The following is a 16,682-nucleotide window of genomic DNA, read 5'->3' as shown; positions in this document are numbered from 1 at the left end:
CATTCCTACGGGTCAAAAAGAAGTGAAGACCCTTCCCCTGAACATGCGTAGAAGTTAGCTGGGGTTATGTAGCTGTTACGGAAATTACAAACCAACCATAACCAAGGGGTTGCACTTGGGAGGTTATTGACACTGAGTTTCCATGTATAAATCTTAGAATTGTAGAATCACAGAACATGCCAGGTTGGAAGGAACCCAGCAGGATCACCGAGTCCAATTCCTGGTCCAGCGCAGGATGCCCCAAGAATCCCACCGTATGGGAGGATTGTCCAAACAACTTTGGAGAGTGTTGTCCAAACACTTCTTGAACACTGTCAGGCTTGGTGCTGTGACCACTTCCCTGGGGAGCCTGTTTCAGTGCCCAACCACCCTCTGCGTAAAAATCCTTTTCCTGATATCCAGCTTAAACCTCCTGACTCAGCTTCATGCTGTTCCCTCAGCGTAATTAATTTTCAAATCATTACTAACATCAACATTATTAATAATGGTGCATAAACTCCGGCAGGGCTTGCTTGATTCCCACCGAGCACGCAGGCTTGTGCCCTAGAGAATAAATAAATAACCGAAGTCTCTCTCGAGTATGTGATTATTGGCTTGTTGCACACCGGGTAACGAATCCGAGCTTCACGGACAACAGCGAGGTGAGGTGAGATTTACTCTTTTTTTTTTTTCCTGTTTCCCAGCGGCAGCCCTCACCCTCGGTCTGACCACCACCTGTCTCTGGGTTATCCGTCAGGCAGCAGCAATTTTCCACAAACCTTTTCCCCCCCTCTTTTCTTTCAGAGAGCAGCCGGAGGACTGCCGGGGGCTCTCCAGGGCGGTGCCCCCCTCGGCGCTGCCCCGCCGCTGCTCCCGGGCCAGGGTTGCCGTGCCCGTCCCCGCCGCCCGCGGCCACGGGCGCGCCCGGGCCCGGGCGGAGCCGCCCCCGCACGTCACGGCCCCGGCGGGCGGAGGCGCAGCCGGGGAAGATGGCGGACGCCGCCGCCGGGGCGAGCTGAGCAGCGCTCGGGGCCGCCGCCTCTCTCCGTGTCACTGTCCGGCCGGGCTCGGGGAGCCGCCGCAGGGGCCGAATCCCCCTGGCCGTGGGGTGAGTGGCGGGGGGAAGGCGGGGAGCGCGGGCCGGGCGCGGAAGGGCAGAGGAAGGACACGGTGGCGGGGGGGTGGGGAGGCGGCGCTGCCGCTGCCAGACAAAGGGCACCGCGGGGCCGCTCCCGGAGGGGCCCCGGGGGAGCGCGGGGCGAGAGCGATGCGTGGCCGCGGTGGGCTCTGGGGCCCGGTATCACAAGCCTCGATGCCCTCACTGGAGGGCCGCGGGCCGGCAGCGGCGGCGTGTCCGCTCCGGCCGGGGCATCCCGGGGTTCTGGCGGCGCTGTGTGCGGGGCGGACCGGGCTCGGTTGTGGGGGTGTCGGGGGCACCGCGGGCGTCCCGAGGATGCCGCGAGCACGGCCGGGGTTCGCTGTCAGCCCCACCCTGGCGGCGGGGGAGCCTCTCGTTCCGAGTTCCTCTCCTTCTGTTGACTCGGAAAGGTAGGTAAGGGTAGATAAGGAAAGTTTCTGGCATGTGATTTCCAAGATAAAGAATGACAGAATGGTTGAGGTTGGGGGGGACTTCCGCAGGTCATCTGGTCTAACCCCTCTCCTCAAGCAGGGGCAGCAAGAGTGGATCACCCAGGACAGTGCCCATACGACTTTTGTGTGTCTCCGAGAACGGAGACTCCACGATCTCTCTGGGCAGCCTGTGCTAGTGCTGGGTCACCCTCACAGTGACAGAGTGTTTCCTGATGTTCAGACAGAGACTCCTTTGACTCCAGAGAAGGGCAGCGAAGCTGGTGAAGGGTCCTGTGAGGAATGGCTGGGGGAGTTCTGGGGTTGTTTAGCCTGGAGAAAAAGAGGCTCAGAAGTGATCTTACTGCTCTTTACAATTACCTGAAAGGAGGTTGTAGGCAGGTGGGGATCGACCTCTTCTCCCAGGCAACAAGCAATAGGATGAGAGAACATACCCTCAAGCTGTGCCAGGGAAAGTTTAGGTTAGGCATTAGGAGGAATTTTTTCACAGAAAGAGTGATTAGACACTGCCCAGGGAGGTGGTCAAGTCATTGTCCCTGGAGGTGTTTAAGGAAAGATTGGATGTGGCACTTAGTGCCATAATCTAGTTGACACCATGGTGTTCAGTCATACTTGATCTCTTTTCCCAGCTTAATTGATTCTGTGATTGATTCCATGATTCTGTGTTTCAGTTTGTGCCCATTGCCTGAGGTCCTGCCACAGGGCACCACTGAAGGAGTAGTAAAATCTCTGAAAAGTAGTAGGGCTTTGCCACTTCTCATATATGCTTAAAAATTGGTTGAAAAAGTGATTTCCTCTCTATAACTTTTGGTAAAGGATTGATGGAGGGAGGAATAATATGTCTTTTCCTGAAAAAGTGTTTGAATCATGAGATTAATTGCTTGATACCCCTTCCCCCCATCAAATAGTAGAGAAATGGAAAGGAAAAAAGGAGGTCTTTTTCTTTGTGTACTGGATAGGCATCTATTCATTGTTCTGCAGCACTGTTTATTTAAAGTGAATTGGTTATGAAGGAATTCAAATCTGCTTGAAATCCTGTGTGACCACAGCTTATGAAACGTTCCATGTTAAAGATCTGTATCACACGATTGACTTTCCCCTAAAGTGTAAATACTGTAAAAGTTAGATTTTTGTCTTATATCTTGTGTCTGTGGCTAACAAACCCTTGATTTTGTGGTACGGAGAAACGTGTTGGCCATATGAGGCCATGTAAGGTGATGTTGCAGACTTTTTTGTTGTGCTCGCATCTGTTTTATACAGGTTTTGACAACTGATTTGTGTTGCTTGGTATAATTTAAAAAAACTCCTTAATAATGCTACCTGTTTCTATTTGCTTTCTTTTATTTGATCATTTAAAACCCAAAATAGTGATTTGTAGGACTGAGCATTTTGTATTTTGTACAAAAATTGAATTATCTCTTAGAACTCACATGTTTTTAGCAATACATTAGTGTTCATTGACTATATTTAAATTTTGTCTCAAACTAGTTTCTCTAATAAAGTATAGATCCTTTTATCAGACACTTCACAAAGACTTTATCTGATTTTTAACAAGGGTAGAACACAGACATATCTGATAGTTCCCATCAGCTGACAATAGCATTTTATTTTAAATATGTATTTATATCTTTCCAGTCTTTTGTATGTAATCCCCAGTCTCCATGGGTTTATTAAAAAAAAATAAAAAAAAAATCCATCACTACAATATTTCAAAATGGCTGTTGCCTTGAGTGCATAAGGTAGAAGAGAAGGGCTTGTTTATCACTGATTTTCTGTGTTTCTTACTGTGTACAGTAATACTGGTTACAGCCTTAGAGACCTCCCTTTGTGCAAACATTTTTTAGTCATATTGGCTTTGGGTTTCAAAATAAGCATGTCTGTGTCTCTAGCTTTAGTTCACTTTTTTTATATTGAGAATTTTTGAGTTACATTAATTTGTTCGTTGATAGAAAGTAACAAAAAAAAAGGTAATCTGTTAAAAGGTTTTGCATTTGGATAATAGGAATGTGGCTAAGAGAAGTAGAATAAATGTTCCCAGATAAATAAGGAAAAACTGAAAAGTAGCATGAGGTCATTAGTCACACCGGAATTTCAGACACTGGAGGTGTGGGTGTAGACTGCTTATGGAAACTTAGATTTGTTATTTCTCTCCAACTCTGAATACCAGAAATTAATATTTTTAGAGACTCATTTCAGCTATTCTGAAAATTTTTTCTGTAAACAGAATCCTGGTTGACTCAGTCTCCATGGAAAAAATATTTTAAAATATTTACCACTTCAAGTGATGCCTGACTTGTGATCTCTTAGCATTTGGGAAGTATGTCCATTTAGGAAGGGATTACAATAAGGTGTCCTAAAGGAAGGGTAATGCTTGTGTTAGCAAGATTCCCTACAGCCTAAGTAAAGGTGATGTTTCAGCCTGTTTTTCATTTCTTTAAGTCATCAAAGAGCACATGTGAGGATATGAGACTGACTTATGCTAGTCTTTTATAATAAATTTCATACACACAATTCTTCTGTGTTTCTCATTTTTTGAATCTCATTTGAAAAGGTGTCATTTCCAGTGTTTAAGGGGTGAAATACTGTGTATTTATGCATTTGATTTGTATGTGCTTGGATTCCAGCAGCACAGTAATTATTTCCTTTTACAGTTAGCTGGAAAATCTGCCACAGTGTTGCATGTTGGGAAGGTGGCTTTTGTGTCTGGAAATAGAAGAAAGCATTAAAAAAAAAGACAACACTTTTTCATTGTATGATGAAAAGTATGAATCTTATGTAAGTCATTACTATCTTTACTTACTGAAAATAAAACAAGAAAAGAAAGTCTTCTTAGTTATGGTAGTATTTGTTGACTAGTTTTGATATCTATTCATAAAAAAAATCATTGCTCACACAATAAAAAAAACATGGGGAAGAGCTATGGAAAAGATTATGATGGTTAGAAAATTTAGTGTGTAATAATGTTTTTGGTATGTAGTTAAAAACTGATACAAGATTCTGAGAGTACATAAAATATCTGCAGATTTGAGTTATCAGGACCTCTGCAGTCAGTGTTGGTGCTGTTGAGAGAAGCTACATTTTTGTAAATTAACAAATTTCTGCAGTCTTTCCAAAACAGTGTGATAAGGTTTGTGATAAGGTATGTCTGCTTCAGCTCAGGATGCAAAAGCCTTACAAAAACAGGTAAATCTCTCTGCAAACATTGCCTTCACCTGACCATTTGTGCTCTTTATGTCTTTTCATAATTTTTGGTGTGTTCTTAGTTTTATAAAATACTAGCGTTTGCTGCCTGAGAATGTTGTAAGATTTCCAAGCTTGGAATTTAGGATTGTGAATGAAAAACTGGTTTGTGGACTGGGAATTGGCTTGCTTTGGTGGGAGAGAAAAATAACAACATTAATCCTTACTGGAAAGGGGATTGGTTTCCAAACGGATTCCTGGTTGTAATTGAAATTTTTGATGTAGATTGTGAAAATACTGCTGTATCAAAGAACAAAGTAAATGTGTTAATTGAGCAATTAAGCAACGTTTATATATAGGATGCTCTTGAATGGTACTGGTTTTGCACTGTATTTACAAAATGTGGCTGGGATTAAGTTCTTATCCTTTATTTTCTTCAAGGATAAGCCATTGAGAGTTTTTTTTTGTTCTAGGGTTGTTTGAAAACTGTATGAATATGTATTTCAGGAGCTTTTTCCATGGGAGGGGCCAGAATAGAGTTACTTCTCTAGCTGGAGACTGTGCCTCAGAGTCTTGGTTCAAAGTCCTTATGATCATTTAAAAGAAATCTGAAACACTGGAAGAAATCACACATTGGTGACCACCACATATATGGACTTTGAGTACCGTGCTTAATTTGCATAACATGCTAACATAAATTTTATTTAATAAAAAGGTGTACTGCAGCTGTACTCAGTTTACATTGGCTTGCTGTCACGAGTGAAAGTATCATGAACAAACTTCATCCTCATTTCAGGCGTGTTCTGTGTTCTTGAGGGAAAGAAATAAAGCAAAGTTTCCAAAAATCATAACACCACCTTTTTTACTTATCTTTGTTTCTGGATTGGTGGGGGGGGGGGTGTTGTGGTTTTGGATGATGGTGGTTGTCCCTAAACCATTCTTTCATAAAGCTCTCCAAAGATGTTGATTTTTTGGGTGCTCTAAGAAGCTTGCCTGAAAAGGGGCAAATAAAAAGCAAATATATGAGGATATAAAATTCACAATTATAGTATTTGATTTTGTGATTCTTGTTTTTATAAAATAGACATTAATTCTAAGAAGGGGATATTATATGACAGTGAAGCATAGGGGACAAGGAATACTGTCAGAGAGAGTTCACCCCTGCAAATCTGTTTTCATTTTATAGAAGTAATATTGACGTGGAGCTTGTAAACACGTCTCTAGATGTGTTTATTGGCATCAGGTGTTTTGCTGTTAGTCAAAGATTTAAGTTACCTCTAGGGATTGAGCTCTACATAAAGGCAGAAGCTGCACTGTTGCTAACTGGGATTTCTGGAGCAGGATGCTTATCTACAGTGCAGCAGGGCTGCCTTTGCCTTTTGGAAATATGTCCAAAGGGAACATCAAGGGACGAATCTTACTTTGAGGAAGAAGCAATGCTGAATACTCTTTTCCTTTTCACACTAGCTAAAAAGTAATTGGTGACATTTTGATAGCAACTGCAGAGTATAGTTCACTTGCTGAGACATTTGTAGTCATGTTTTGTGGACGCTTTTTAGTACAGTTTTCGGTTGAGTATTTGGTGTGGAAAATAGCATAGGAATTTAAGGTACAGCTACAGGAAAGAAGCTGTGACACTGCACAGGAAAATCAGAAAATGGCTGTGGTGGCAGTGGAGCTATGGCAAGTCACATTTCCTGAATTTTTGTTGTCAAGTGTAAAAAATGATGGGAGGAATACAGGTGTATGTGAATATCTAATGTCATTTTAGGTGCTTGAGAAGATCTGAGACACCTGCATAGGGCTGTATGATGCTGCTGCAGGCCACAAGGGAGGTGGGCTGTTCTGGATGGCAGCTGGATGCCAGGCAAGATGCTGGCTTTCCTGCTATTTTTGTGTCTGAAATGGCAGTAGGAGCCAGTGTGCCTGCAATGAGTCACTAAAAGCAGTGTTTCTTCTCAAAGCTTTCATTTTTGGTGAACTTCAGTGGTTTTTTGTTGTAAGTTTCCAGCCTCTCAATTGGCTCCTCCTCCTGCTGAAAAAGAATGAAGACAAGTATATGACACCACTGTTGTGCTGCTTACCCTTTGATGGTAATTTAACTGTACGGTAAATGTGACAGACCTTTTGTGGTCTTAGTTTATTTATAGCTTTCTTGTGGGAGAGACTGGCTGTTTGGTCAGTGCCTGGGAAAACTGCTGCTGGGCTTCACATCTAGATTTAGATCTAGGTTTATTTTTTTTACTGGTTTTAGGTGCCTGTTTTAAATAATGTCTGAATTATAGTTTCATATAGTTTGTACTTTCTTTTGTCACTAGACATTCATATGTGCCTGAATTTCATTTGCATGTATCCAGAGCTGCTGTCATCTTAGCTGAGGTGTTAACTGGCATTTTTATGAACAAGGCATTTCTGTATATAGGTCATCTGATGGCTGCAGTGCTGTAGGGAGCTCAGGTTGTATCTAACATATCCCTGACAACATTGTGTTTGACTATACATACTTACTTGGTAAAGCAGAAAGGATGGTGTGATACTGTTATGGACTATGTAAACAGCTTAAAGAGGAGCTAGATTATGTGTTTTAAATCTCTAAATCTGAACTCATGGTGCTAAGGATGGTGAAGTTCCTGCTGGCTTCCTCATGTCTCTTTTTGTTCCGCTTCAGTTGGAAGTGCAGAAAAACTCATTGGCTGCTTTGATGTGAGAGTAAAAGTAAGAAAATTCATCCGGGAAAGCCACTTTGGCTTCTGCCTGGTAGAGAATAGCCTAAGCAGTAGGCTTTAGCTAATACTGGAGTTTTTCCTCTCCCATTACACTGCTGTCATACAAGAAAAAGCCAGAGACAGCGATCATGTCAGTGACTGGTGAGGAGAAAGGTGTGGGGGGCGGTGGTCTTGTGTTCAGCCCCACAACCTGTTCTGCATCCAACAAAACTTAATTTAGGTGCAGTGCCTGATTCAGCTTCTGCAGCCGTATGTGTATAAATTTGGCACAGTAATACTACTGGTGCTCTGAACTCATTAGCACATAGGTTTTTAGAAAGTCTGAAATGGTTCTTAATGGTCTGCCTTAACCAAGAAAAAGGCTCCCCAGGGCAGTGGTCACAGCACCAAGCCTGACAGAGTTCAAGAAGCATTTGGATGATACTCTGAGGCACATAGTGTGACTCTTGGGGATAGTCCTGTGCAGGAGTAAGTGTTGGATTCGATGATCCTGATGGATTTCTTTCAAGTTGGCATATTCTGTGATTCTTTGAAGTTAGAATAATTTCTGTAATTTTCTAAGAACTAGAAAGATTAAGACTTTTCATGGTAACGTAGTGCATTTTAATGCCCGTGTCTCCACAGCGTTTTGTTGAGGAGAATGGCAGGTATTTGTACCCAGCCAGTAACTTACTGGCATATAGAATTTGTGCTTTTTCGTGTCAAATGTCAGAGATTTTATTTATTCTTTTCTGGTTTTTTTTTCCTTTCTTGAAATACAGATAAGCTTTCTTACATAGAAGCATTTTAAATACCCTGTGAAGATGGCAAGTCTGATGAGTCAGAGTCTATTGACCTATGTAGAAGAAGGAAATGTTCCTGCTCTGAAAGCGCTTCTTGAGAAATGCAGGGATGTTGATGAGAGAAATGAGGTAAGATGATTTTTTTAAAACATTAGTTTCATATTGCAGCTTATTAGTTAAAGAATGAATAATTAGTGAGATCACAGTGGTTATTTAACATACACATTTCAGGGTTTTTTCAAGTGATTGCTTACCCTTACATAGCCTACGTGCTGTGTGTTCAGTCTATGTCAGTACCTCAGCATCTTTATGTTTTCTGAGTGTTCTTCTCAGCTGGAAAACACAGCTCCCTCCTTTGTCAGCTGAGTTTATACCTGTATTTCTGCAGCTAGGAATTGTTTCTTAGTTCACAGATCCAACTGCATATGCATTCTTGCCCTGTTCATTTTGGGGTGAAACCTGGGATGATGATAAACCTTCCCCTACATCCTGATTTTCAGCCAAGAGATACTTTGTTATACAATCCAAATGGGATCATATATTGCAACTTAATCTGAGCGGGTGCTCATCTAGATGAAACGATATGTATCCAAAACATAAGTCTAGAGGTAACCTGTAGGATTAAATGACTTTACCAGGAGGACACAGGAAGTCTTGATGCACAGGAAGGAGTTTATATGTGGATTATTCAGAATCTGTTATCTTGACGTGCTATTAAGTTTTCTGCATGTTATTTCATCTTCTGTAGTAGAATTTTTGGTTTCTAAGCATCTGGACTTTCATCTGGATGTATAGCTTGTATTATCAATTTTTATTTTAGTTCTGATTTCCTAAGTAGTATTGTAAAACTGGAACATGGTTGACTTATGTACCGTATTCAGAGAATTGGATTCATAGAAAAATTCAGGATAGATGTGGTCTTTGGAGGTCCTTGAGCTCAGTCTCTTAATTGCAGGACTAACTTCATTGTTACATTGGGTTAGCTTCCTCAGGGACTTTACAAGCAAAATTTGAAAGTTCCCGAAAGGATGGAGAACCTACAGCATCTCTGAGCAATGCTCCAGTGCTTAACCACTCTGTTTGAAAACATTTTTCTTATGTTTTATTGAATCTCCTTTGCTGCATCTTGAGACTGTTACTTCTTTTCTCCTTGTTGTGAGTCTCTGAGGAGAATCTGCCTTTGTTTTCAAAGATTTCCCTTCTGTCTAGGTAGTGTAAGACTGATGTTGATGCCCCCTTGCTCTTCTGTTTTTCCAGACTGAACAAATCCAGCTCTCAGTTCCTGCTTGCATGTCTTGTGCTCCAGTCTCATAGCTGGATGACCCCATTGCTGGACTTGGCAGTTCGTCAATCTCTCTGTTTTTGGGAGACTGTCTGTTGGGAGAGAGCACTGTATTCTGGATTCAGCCTCACCAGTGTTGAGTGGAGGGCCAGCTGTGCTGTTGCTAATGCAGCCCAGTGTTTGATTTGCCCGTGTTGCTGACAGGGTGCAGGGCGGGGTCATATCCCTCTTGTCCATCGGGACCCCATGCCTGGTTCTGCAGGCAGCTCCCCGGGCAGGCAGTCCCCAGCCAGTGCTGTTCCATGCGGTCAGTCTGTTCCAATCTCTGAATTTGCCTTTGTTGCACTGCAGGGAGGTCATCAGCCCATTTTTCCAGCCTGTTGAATTTCCTCTGAGCAACATCCCCACCCTCTGGCATATCAGCTGTTCTCTATAGCTTGGAGCAGTGCATAGAGTTGTTTTCTGTTTCATGGTGCTGGGGGTTGAAGATGATCTGACAACGTTAGGCCTTAATCAAACCCTCTCAAAAGGGCACCAGTTACTGTGAGCAGTTGGCTCGGACAGGCCAGGCACTTTTTTACTCACCTAGTACTGTACAGAAAACTGGCTTTCCAACTTTTTATGTTTTTAATAAATGAGTCTTGTAAAATGCATGTTCTGTTGCATTATTTTTTCAAATGTGCATAAGGTGGAAAGAATATTTTTTTGAAAAGAAGTCTAATAGCATATATTAGTCAAACCAAAAAGCATCATGCAAATGTGAAAACAGTGTACAGAATTTAGCCTTACTGTAGTTATTAGATATAGTTTCAATTAAGAGGGTTTTCTTTCATTATTGGCACATTCATTCCATGCTGTGGATGCACATATGCTGAGGTATTTGAGATGGGAGAATTTTTAAGTTTCAGAGCATACACATGAACCTCACCACCTGGCAGGCAGTGCATCTGTGAAGGGGAATAGTCTGTTCCCTCTGCTGGTAATTCTTTTCAACAACATGGCTGAAATCAGACAGATTGTGTTGATTTTATTGTGTCACTGCCTTCACCTTCTTTTCTAAATTTTTTTCTCTTCTTAGTGGGACTAAATTTGTCCTGGCTTTCAATAACTGCCTTTTTTGCAGAGGTCATTTCCGCTGATACCTAATGTTTTCGGTCTTCTAATATGTTGCATTGGAGAAGGTGACTTCTGGAGACAGACATTGGTAGTTTGCATCAGTTTTAAACCCACTGGAGAGGACTGTTCATATGTATCAATGACAGTTTTGTTTAAGCGTTGGCTCTTCCTTGGAATTCAATGGCTTTGAGTGCAATTCTCTTTCCAGTTTTGGATCTGCCAAGGCATCTTTTCTTCTTGGGTAAAAAGAAAATACCGAAACGGGAGTGCCATTGGAGGTCTAAAAAGGTTGCTGGTGAGACAAGTTTTGCTAGTGCCAGGACCTCCCAGGCTGCAGTGACTTGTCCAATGGTAGGATCACCCACATTGTTGCCAGCCCCTTTTATCTTGATGTGGTCGGTTACCAGAAAAACTAGGATGTCCCAGTTAGTTTGTGTGTGGATGAGTTTTTTTGTATTAACACCAGCAGTTTCAGTTAAGTGGAGCAAGTCTGTCTCTCTGCCTTTTCCCTTCACATCCTTTTCCCTCGTGTGATTTCTTTCCTCTCATACCAGATACATGGATTACTTAACAGCTAATGATAGATGCTTGCCTGGTGTGATACACTTTGATCCTAACAGCCTCCACTTTCCTTTGATGTGCCTTTTTTTCTGCTCTTGATAGTGAAGTACCTTCTGCATGTTCAATTCTGAATCTTCTGTTCTCTCACAAACTGTGAGAGAGCACTAATCTGTAAGGTAACACCACTAATTGATTTCCCTAAAAAGATACAGGTGTGCCCCTTTATAATTTGGTTATTCCAATACTTAGACTGAGCTGTGATATACAAATAGACAGTACTTGGGTGCTTGTGAGAAATATGGGTAATTAGTTTTTGTGGAGTGTCTAAACTCTTGGGCAACTTTTGGGAATTAATCTGGATGTCTCAGGTGTAGTAATTATGTTTTGTTTCTCTGTTGATAAAAGCTTCATGATGGTTGCTAAAACATTATATTTTTATTTGGGAGTCTACTAATGAAAAGGGAAGGATGTTTTCAGAACCCTTCAGAAAAGTTTTACATCTGTCTTAGAAAACCGAAGCCAGTCTGCAGCTGTGTGACACAAGAGGAGGCTGTGGATGGGAAAATTATTCTCTCCTGTAAGACAGGAGAGAATAATTTTCCCATCCACAGCCTCCTCTTACCCAGACATACTTTTCTTCAGTTTGTATTATTCTTTTGTTTTATCCACCTGTAGAAGACAATCAGAGTGATAACAACAGTAACTATTCAGAAGGAGGTGAGAAGAATGGTCATGCTGCAATAGGGATTTTTGTGTGCTAAAGCACTCCTTGGAAGGGATCTCTGGAGATTGTCTAGTCCTGTGTCCTGAGGTGGGTTGGTTGGAGCCAGCTGGAATTGGCTGTTTGGTACAGGGCAATCCCAGGCTCTCTTTACAGAGATTCTGTGAGCTCCCTCTGGATATCAAAACCTGGTATTCCTCTGTGGATACCAAAACCTGACACCTATACTCAGTACAGTAAGGTTCCTGTCTGCCCAGCATGTCAAGGTCCCTCTGGATGGCAGCACAAGCATCTGGTGCATCAGCCACTCTTCCCAACTTTGTATGGGCTGTGAAGGTGCAGGTGCATTCTGTCCCACTGCCCAGGTCCTTAATCAAAGGGCTAAACAGGATTCCAGTATTGATCCCCTCACTGGTGACTGGCCTCCAGCTGGACTTTGTACCTCTGATTCCAATGCTCTGAGCTCAGCAGTTCAACCAGTTTCAGTCCAACTCACTGTCCATTTATCTAGGCCGTATTTCATTACCCTGTGTGGATGTTATGGGAGACAGTGTCTAAATCCTTGCTAGATATGTCTTAAGCGGTGCCTCGGCTCTTCATTCACTGACCAGTGATGTCATCACAGAAGGCACTCAGAGTGGTCAGGCATGATTTGTGAAATCACTTGGAATGTGTATTCCCAAAATATTAACTTCATGATAAGAGCTCATCTTAAAGAACAAAAGTTATGACTGTTCTCTCCTCCAGAGAGAGCTCTTCTTTTCTAAAAAGTAGTATTTGCCTTCCTCTTGATTTTTTTTTTTTTTAGAATTTTATTTTTTTTATGGTCAGACCTAAAACCCACTGCTTGTTTGATACATGTACTTTAGGATCTAGAAGCAATGATATATGCAAAATACAGTTATAACAGCATAAACTTACATGAGAGCTTGATTTTTCTCTGTGAAAAATTGCTGTGTTAGATACTGCATTATATCCTGTCATGATTAATACTGTTGGTTATCTGTAATGTCACAGGGAAGATTCTGTGAAGACTAGGGAATAGCTGATGGACCAGAAAGCTTTTTTCAAAGATGCCATCCGTTTCTGTGATTTTGTGTGTGTAAAGAGTAGAAAGAGTCATCAAATATCTTTATTAATCGTACTGTTAACTGTTTCAATAGTGAAGATTTGTGATATTACTATGTTCTGATTCTCCATTGATTTTTATTCTTTTCAGGGAAATTACTGGTATATAACTCCTAACATGTAGGTTTTACGTTATTTAGAGACGGGATAATTGGAGTTTTCTCTATGTTAGAGGGAGAAAACAGAAGACAGGCCAGGAAAAATTATCTTCATTTATTAAACTTGTTGAAATTAACAAATTTACTGTAAAATTTAGCAAGTTTTACAGTTGCTCTGCATGATGAAAAGTATCTCAGAAGTTTGCTGACACAGAAGTAGGATGATGGAAGGATGACAGATTGTAACTGACTTTTAAAACACCTCTGAAGGCAAATAAACAGGATTTTTTGTCTTTCATCTTCCCTAAGATGAGACTCTTAAGAACCTGTGTTGCACAGGACAGGAATGATGTCTGTATTTTATATACAGTCAGACAGGAGTGGGGTATATAACTTGGCTACTTTTTCCAATACTTCAGCAGCTGTTCCTCTGAATCAGTGTGCGTGTTTTAATGGCCATCGTGGTTCCTATGGTGGATTTATTTATTAATTCTTAACAATGTGACTGAATTACTTCAAGTTGTAAAGATATAACAGACTGTATTAGAGATACAGTGAACAAATAATTCAGCAAGGCAGATGTTCAGTAATGTAACTTTTTCTTTTGGTAGCCATTTTTAATGTCTGAAATATGTGAGGGGCTTTGGTTTTGTCTGTATTTTTTTGGTTGGTTGGTTTTTTGGATTTGGGGTTTTTTGGGTTTTTTTAAGTTGCCTATGTGACAGGGTTTAATACCATGTTTTCCATTTTTATTGTGAGTTTACTGCATGGTTTGAAAACCAGTCTTTCTTACTACGTCTCACTGGCAATTAAAAACTGGAAACAACGTTCTTCTGTAGTTTCTGGGTTTTTTTATTGTGTGTGTATGTGTGTCATTTGTATCACTTTCCAGTGCATCATTTTTCCTGTCACTTTGATTTCAGAATGGCCAGACTCCACTCATGTTGGCTGCTGAGCAAGGCAATTTAGAAATTGTCCAGGAGCTTCTCAAGAAAGGAGCTAATTGCAACTTGGAAGATGCAGTAAGTATTAGTGCTTTATATGGTGGAACGTAACAGTGGAGGAACAGGAACAAGAAATTTGAAGAGGCAGGCAAAGAAAGGGAATTTAGGTTAGTGTTGGGGGCAGGAAGAAGCGTAACAGGTGGAAGAGGATGACATATAAGAGAAATTTTATCCAAAATTCCTTGGCTTTTGTATTCCTCTGGGTCCTCATAAAGAGTAGGGATATTCAAGTTGTTTTAAATGTCTGAGGATCTCTGCTGAATGCTGCTGCTGTTTCTTCTGGGAAATTAGTACTGGAAAGCTATAATATAATAGGTTAGGCAGAGTAGAAAAATACAGCATCAAAGATGAGGTTCAAGTGATTTTGCTCATCTCAGTGATGTTGAGGTGTGTCAGTGGGGGTTTTCTGTTTGTTTGGAATTTTTTTTTCATGGTTTTGGTGGTTTTTTCATTAAATACTGAAGGAGAATGTAGGTTAAAGGATTATTTCAGGTGAAAGCCAGAATGGTGGCGCAGAAGGGTTTCAAATTTATGAATTGTCTTCATGCCTTTGAGAAAGAGGTTGACTGTGGATGAAAGATGCCCAAAAGGGGTGGATAGGACAAAGATGTTAAAAAGTTTTGGAAGGTCTATATATTGCAATGAAGAGTGATAAACACCAAAAGGATATTGTTTGTGTTTTTTCAGTTCTGCACTTAGTTTACTTATAGCAGTGTGACCATCCAGGAAAGGTCTGGTATGAAATCTGTAATTTAAAATAAAATAAAAGAGGAAACAACAAAAATAAACAAAAAAACCCTCTCTTTTTTGAGACATTTTATTACAATTGCTATAAATGTCACAGTTTCTATAGTTCTAAGAAGAACATCTACCTTCTAAACTGTTGCTATAAGTATATAAAACAGTAGTCCACACCTGTATGTGGTTGGAGTATTAGGTGGAAAATTAGTGTAATGCAAGAGGAAATGTATGTCCTTAAGTGATCATAAATCTAAAAAGCTGTGGTCCAGATTCTCCTTCACGTTAGTCCCTTGGGTGCTGTCGCATCACAGACAGACTGCCAACGTTTTCTGTGGTCTTGGTTACCATCTCATCCCCTCTCAGTAGTTTTCAAGGTCTTGACCTCATTCATTAGTCCTTTTTAGGTGTTGCTTCCTCTATGAAATTATTAAGATAACCTGCAGTGAACTGAGGAATGGAAAGGGATGGATATTGGGTAGGAGAGCAGATAATTGGGGAGGAGGTTTGGAGTAGTTGTTCTGTATTTCCGTGTGTATAACTGGTACATCATGAGTTTATTGGTACTTTTGTTTTTAACAAGACAGTTATTTTAAGGTCTTGTGTATTTCCTGTTGTGGATTAAACATTTGAAAAACAAGTTTAATTGTATTGAAATACTGATTATTACTTCAAAATTTTTTTTTTATTTTTTGTAGGATAACTGGACAGCTCTTATTTCAGCAGCTAAAGAAGGGCATACAGCTATTGTAGCAGAGCTACTCAATTATAATGTCAGTTTGGAGCATCGGGATTTGGTATGTGTTGTCCTATGGTAAAAATAAAATAGTTTTTAGTAAGAAGAACAATTTCGTGAGTTGGAGATTTTCAGTTCCGGAAAACAAAGGAATGTTCTTTCATTCTTAAATTATGTACTCAGTGCTGCTGAAGTGAAAAAGAATCTGTAGTTAAATATTGTTTTTTACCATTGTAAAGTAGTTGCTTTAGTGTCAATAAAGTCAACTGGTTTTCTAGGTCTGCTTTTTTCCCCTTAATTTGCTTTGGAAAAAAGCTAAACTGAAGAACAGTTTGGGTTTTGGGTGTGTTTTGTGTGGGCAAGTTTTTTTGCAGGATTGTGGCTTTTTGTTGGGGTTTTTTTGTCTGTTTTTTTGGTGGTAGTGGCTTTTTTTAAAAAGTATTCTGGTAAGATAAATGTCATCTTTCCCAGAGGATACCTGGGAAAAGTAATTACTTTTTCTCTGGACAGCTGTGATTGTTCATACAACAGTCCTTGTTTTCAATATCTTGACATTTCTGTTGATTCATCTTGCCAAATTTTTGTATGGGAAAGTGGGTGCTACAGTCCAGTCCACCTAAAGAATTGCAAAAGCTGCTTATGTGATTCTCAGGTTAGATGCCTCTGAAGAGCTAAAACTGTCTCCACTGACAGAATATGGAATTGATACCTGCAAGGACTAATTTTGCTCTGCTTAAGTTAGAGTGTGGAAAACCACTAGAGGAGAGTTCAAGTGCTTCCTTTAATTGAAGTTCCACTCTGTCTGAAGGCTGAGGCATCTTCACTAATCCAGCTTTTTCATTTAATGTTAAGCACATTCACATGGCCAGTGCTTGATTTTTAGGCCTGTATCAGTCAGAGGGATCTTTTAACCTCCCCAGAAGTTTATTCTAAATAAATAAATAATTACAGTTATCAGAGGCATACTGTTATTTTAAAATTAATTTTGATTACCTGACCTGTCAAATGCCTTAGGCAGTGAAACCTCATTGTCTGCTAGTTTAC

General features: G+C 40.7%; 1 protein-coding gene across 1 annotated transcript in view; it reads left to right on the top strand.

The window, feature by feature from the left end:
• The first annotated feature begins 944 nt into the window (after positions 1–944).
• Positions 945–16,682, top strand: part of KIDINS220 (kinase D interacting substrate 220) — a 76,301-nt gene continuing 60,563 nt past the window's right edge. The window contains 4 exon segments of the mRNA XM_032682337.1: positions 945–1,087; positions 8,234–8,383; positions 14,084–14,182; positions 15,601–15,699. Of these exon segments, the coding sequence (XP_032538228.1) occupies positions 8,276–8,383; positions 14,084–14,182; positions 15,601–15,699 (306 nt within the window). The 5' untranslated portion in view covers positions 945–1,087; positions 8,234–8,275.

This window comes from Chiroxiphia lanceolata, chromosome 3, assembly GCF_009829145.1.
Source record: "Chiroxiphia lanceolata isolate bChiLan1 chromosome 3, bChiLan1.pri, whole genome shotgun sequence".
NCBI classification, from domain to species: Eukaryota; Metazoa; Chordata; class Aves; order Passeriformes; family Pipridae; genus Chiroxiphia; species Chiroxiphia lanceolata.
This window is presented reverse-complemented; position numbering and strand designations above follow the sequence as displayed.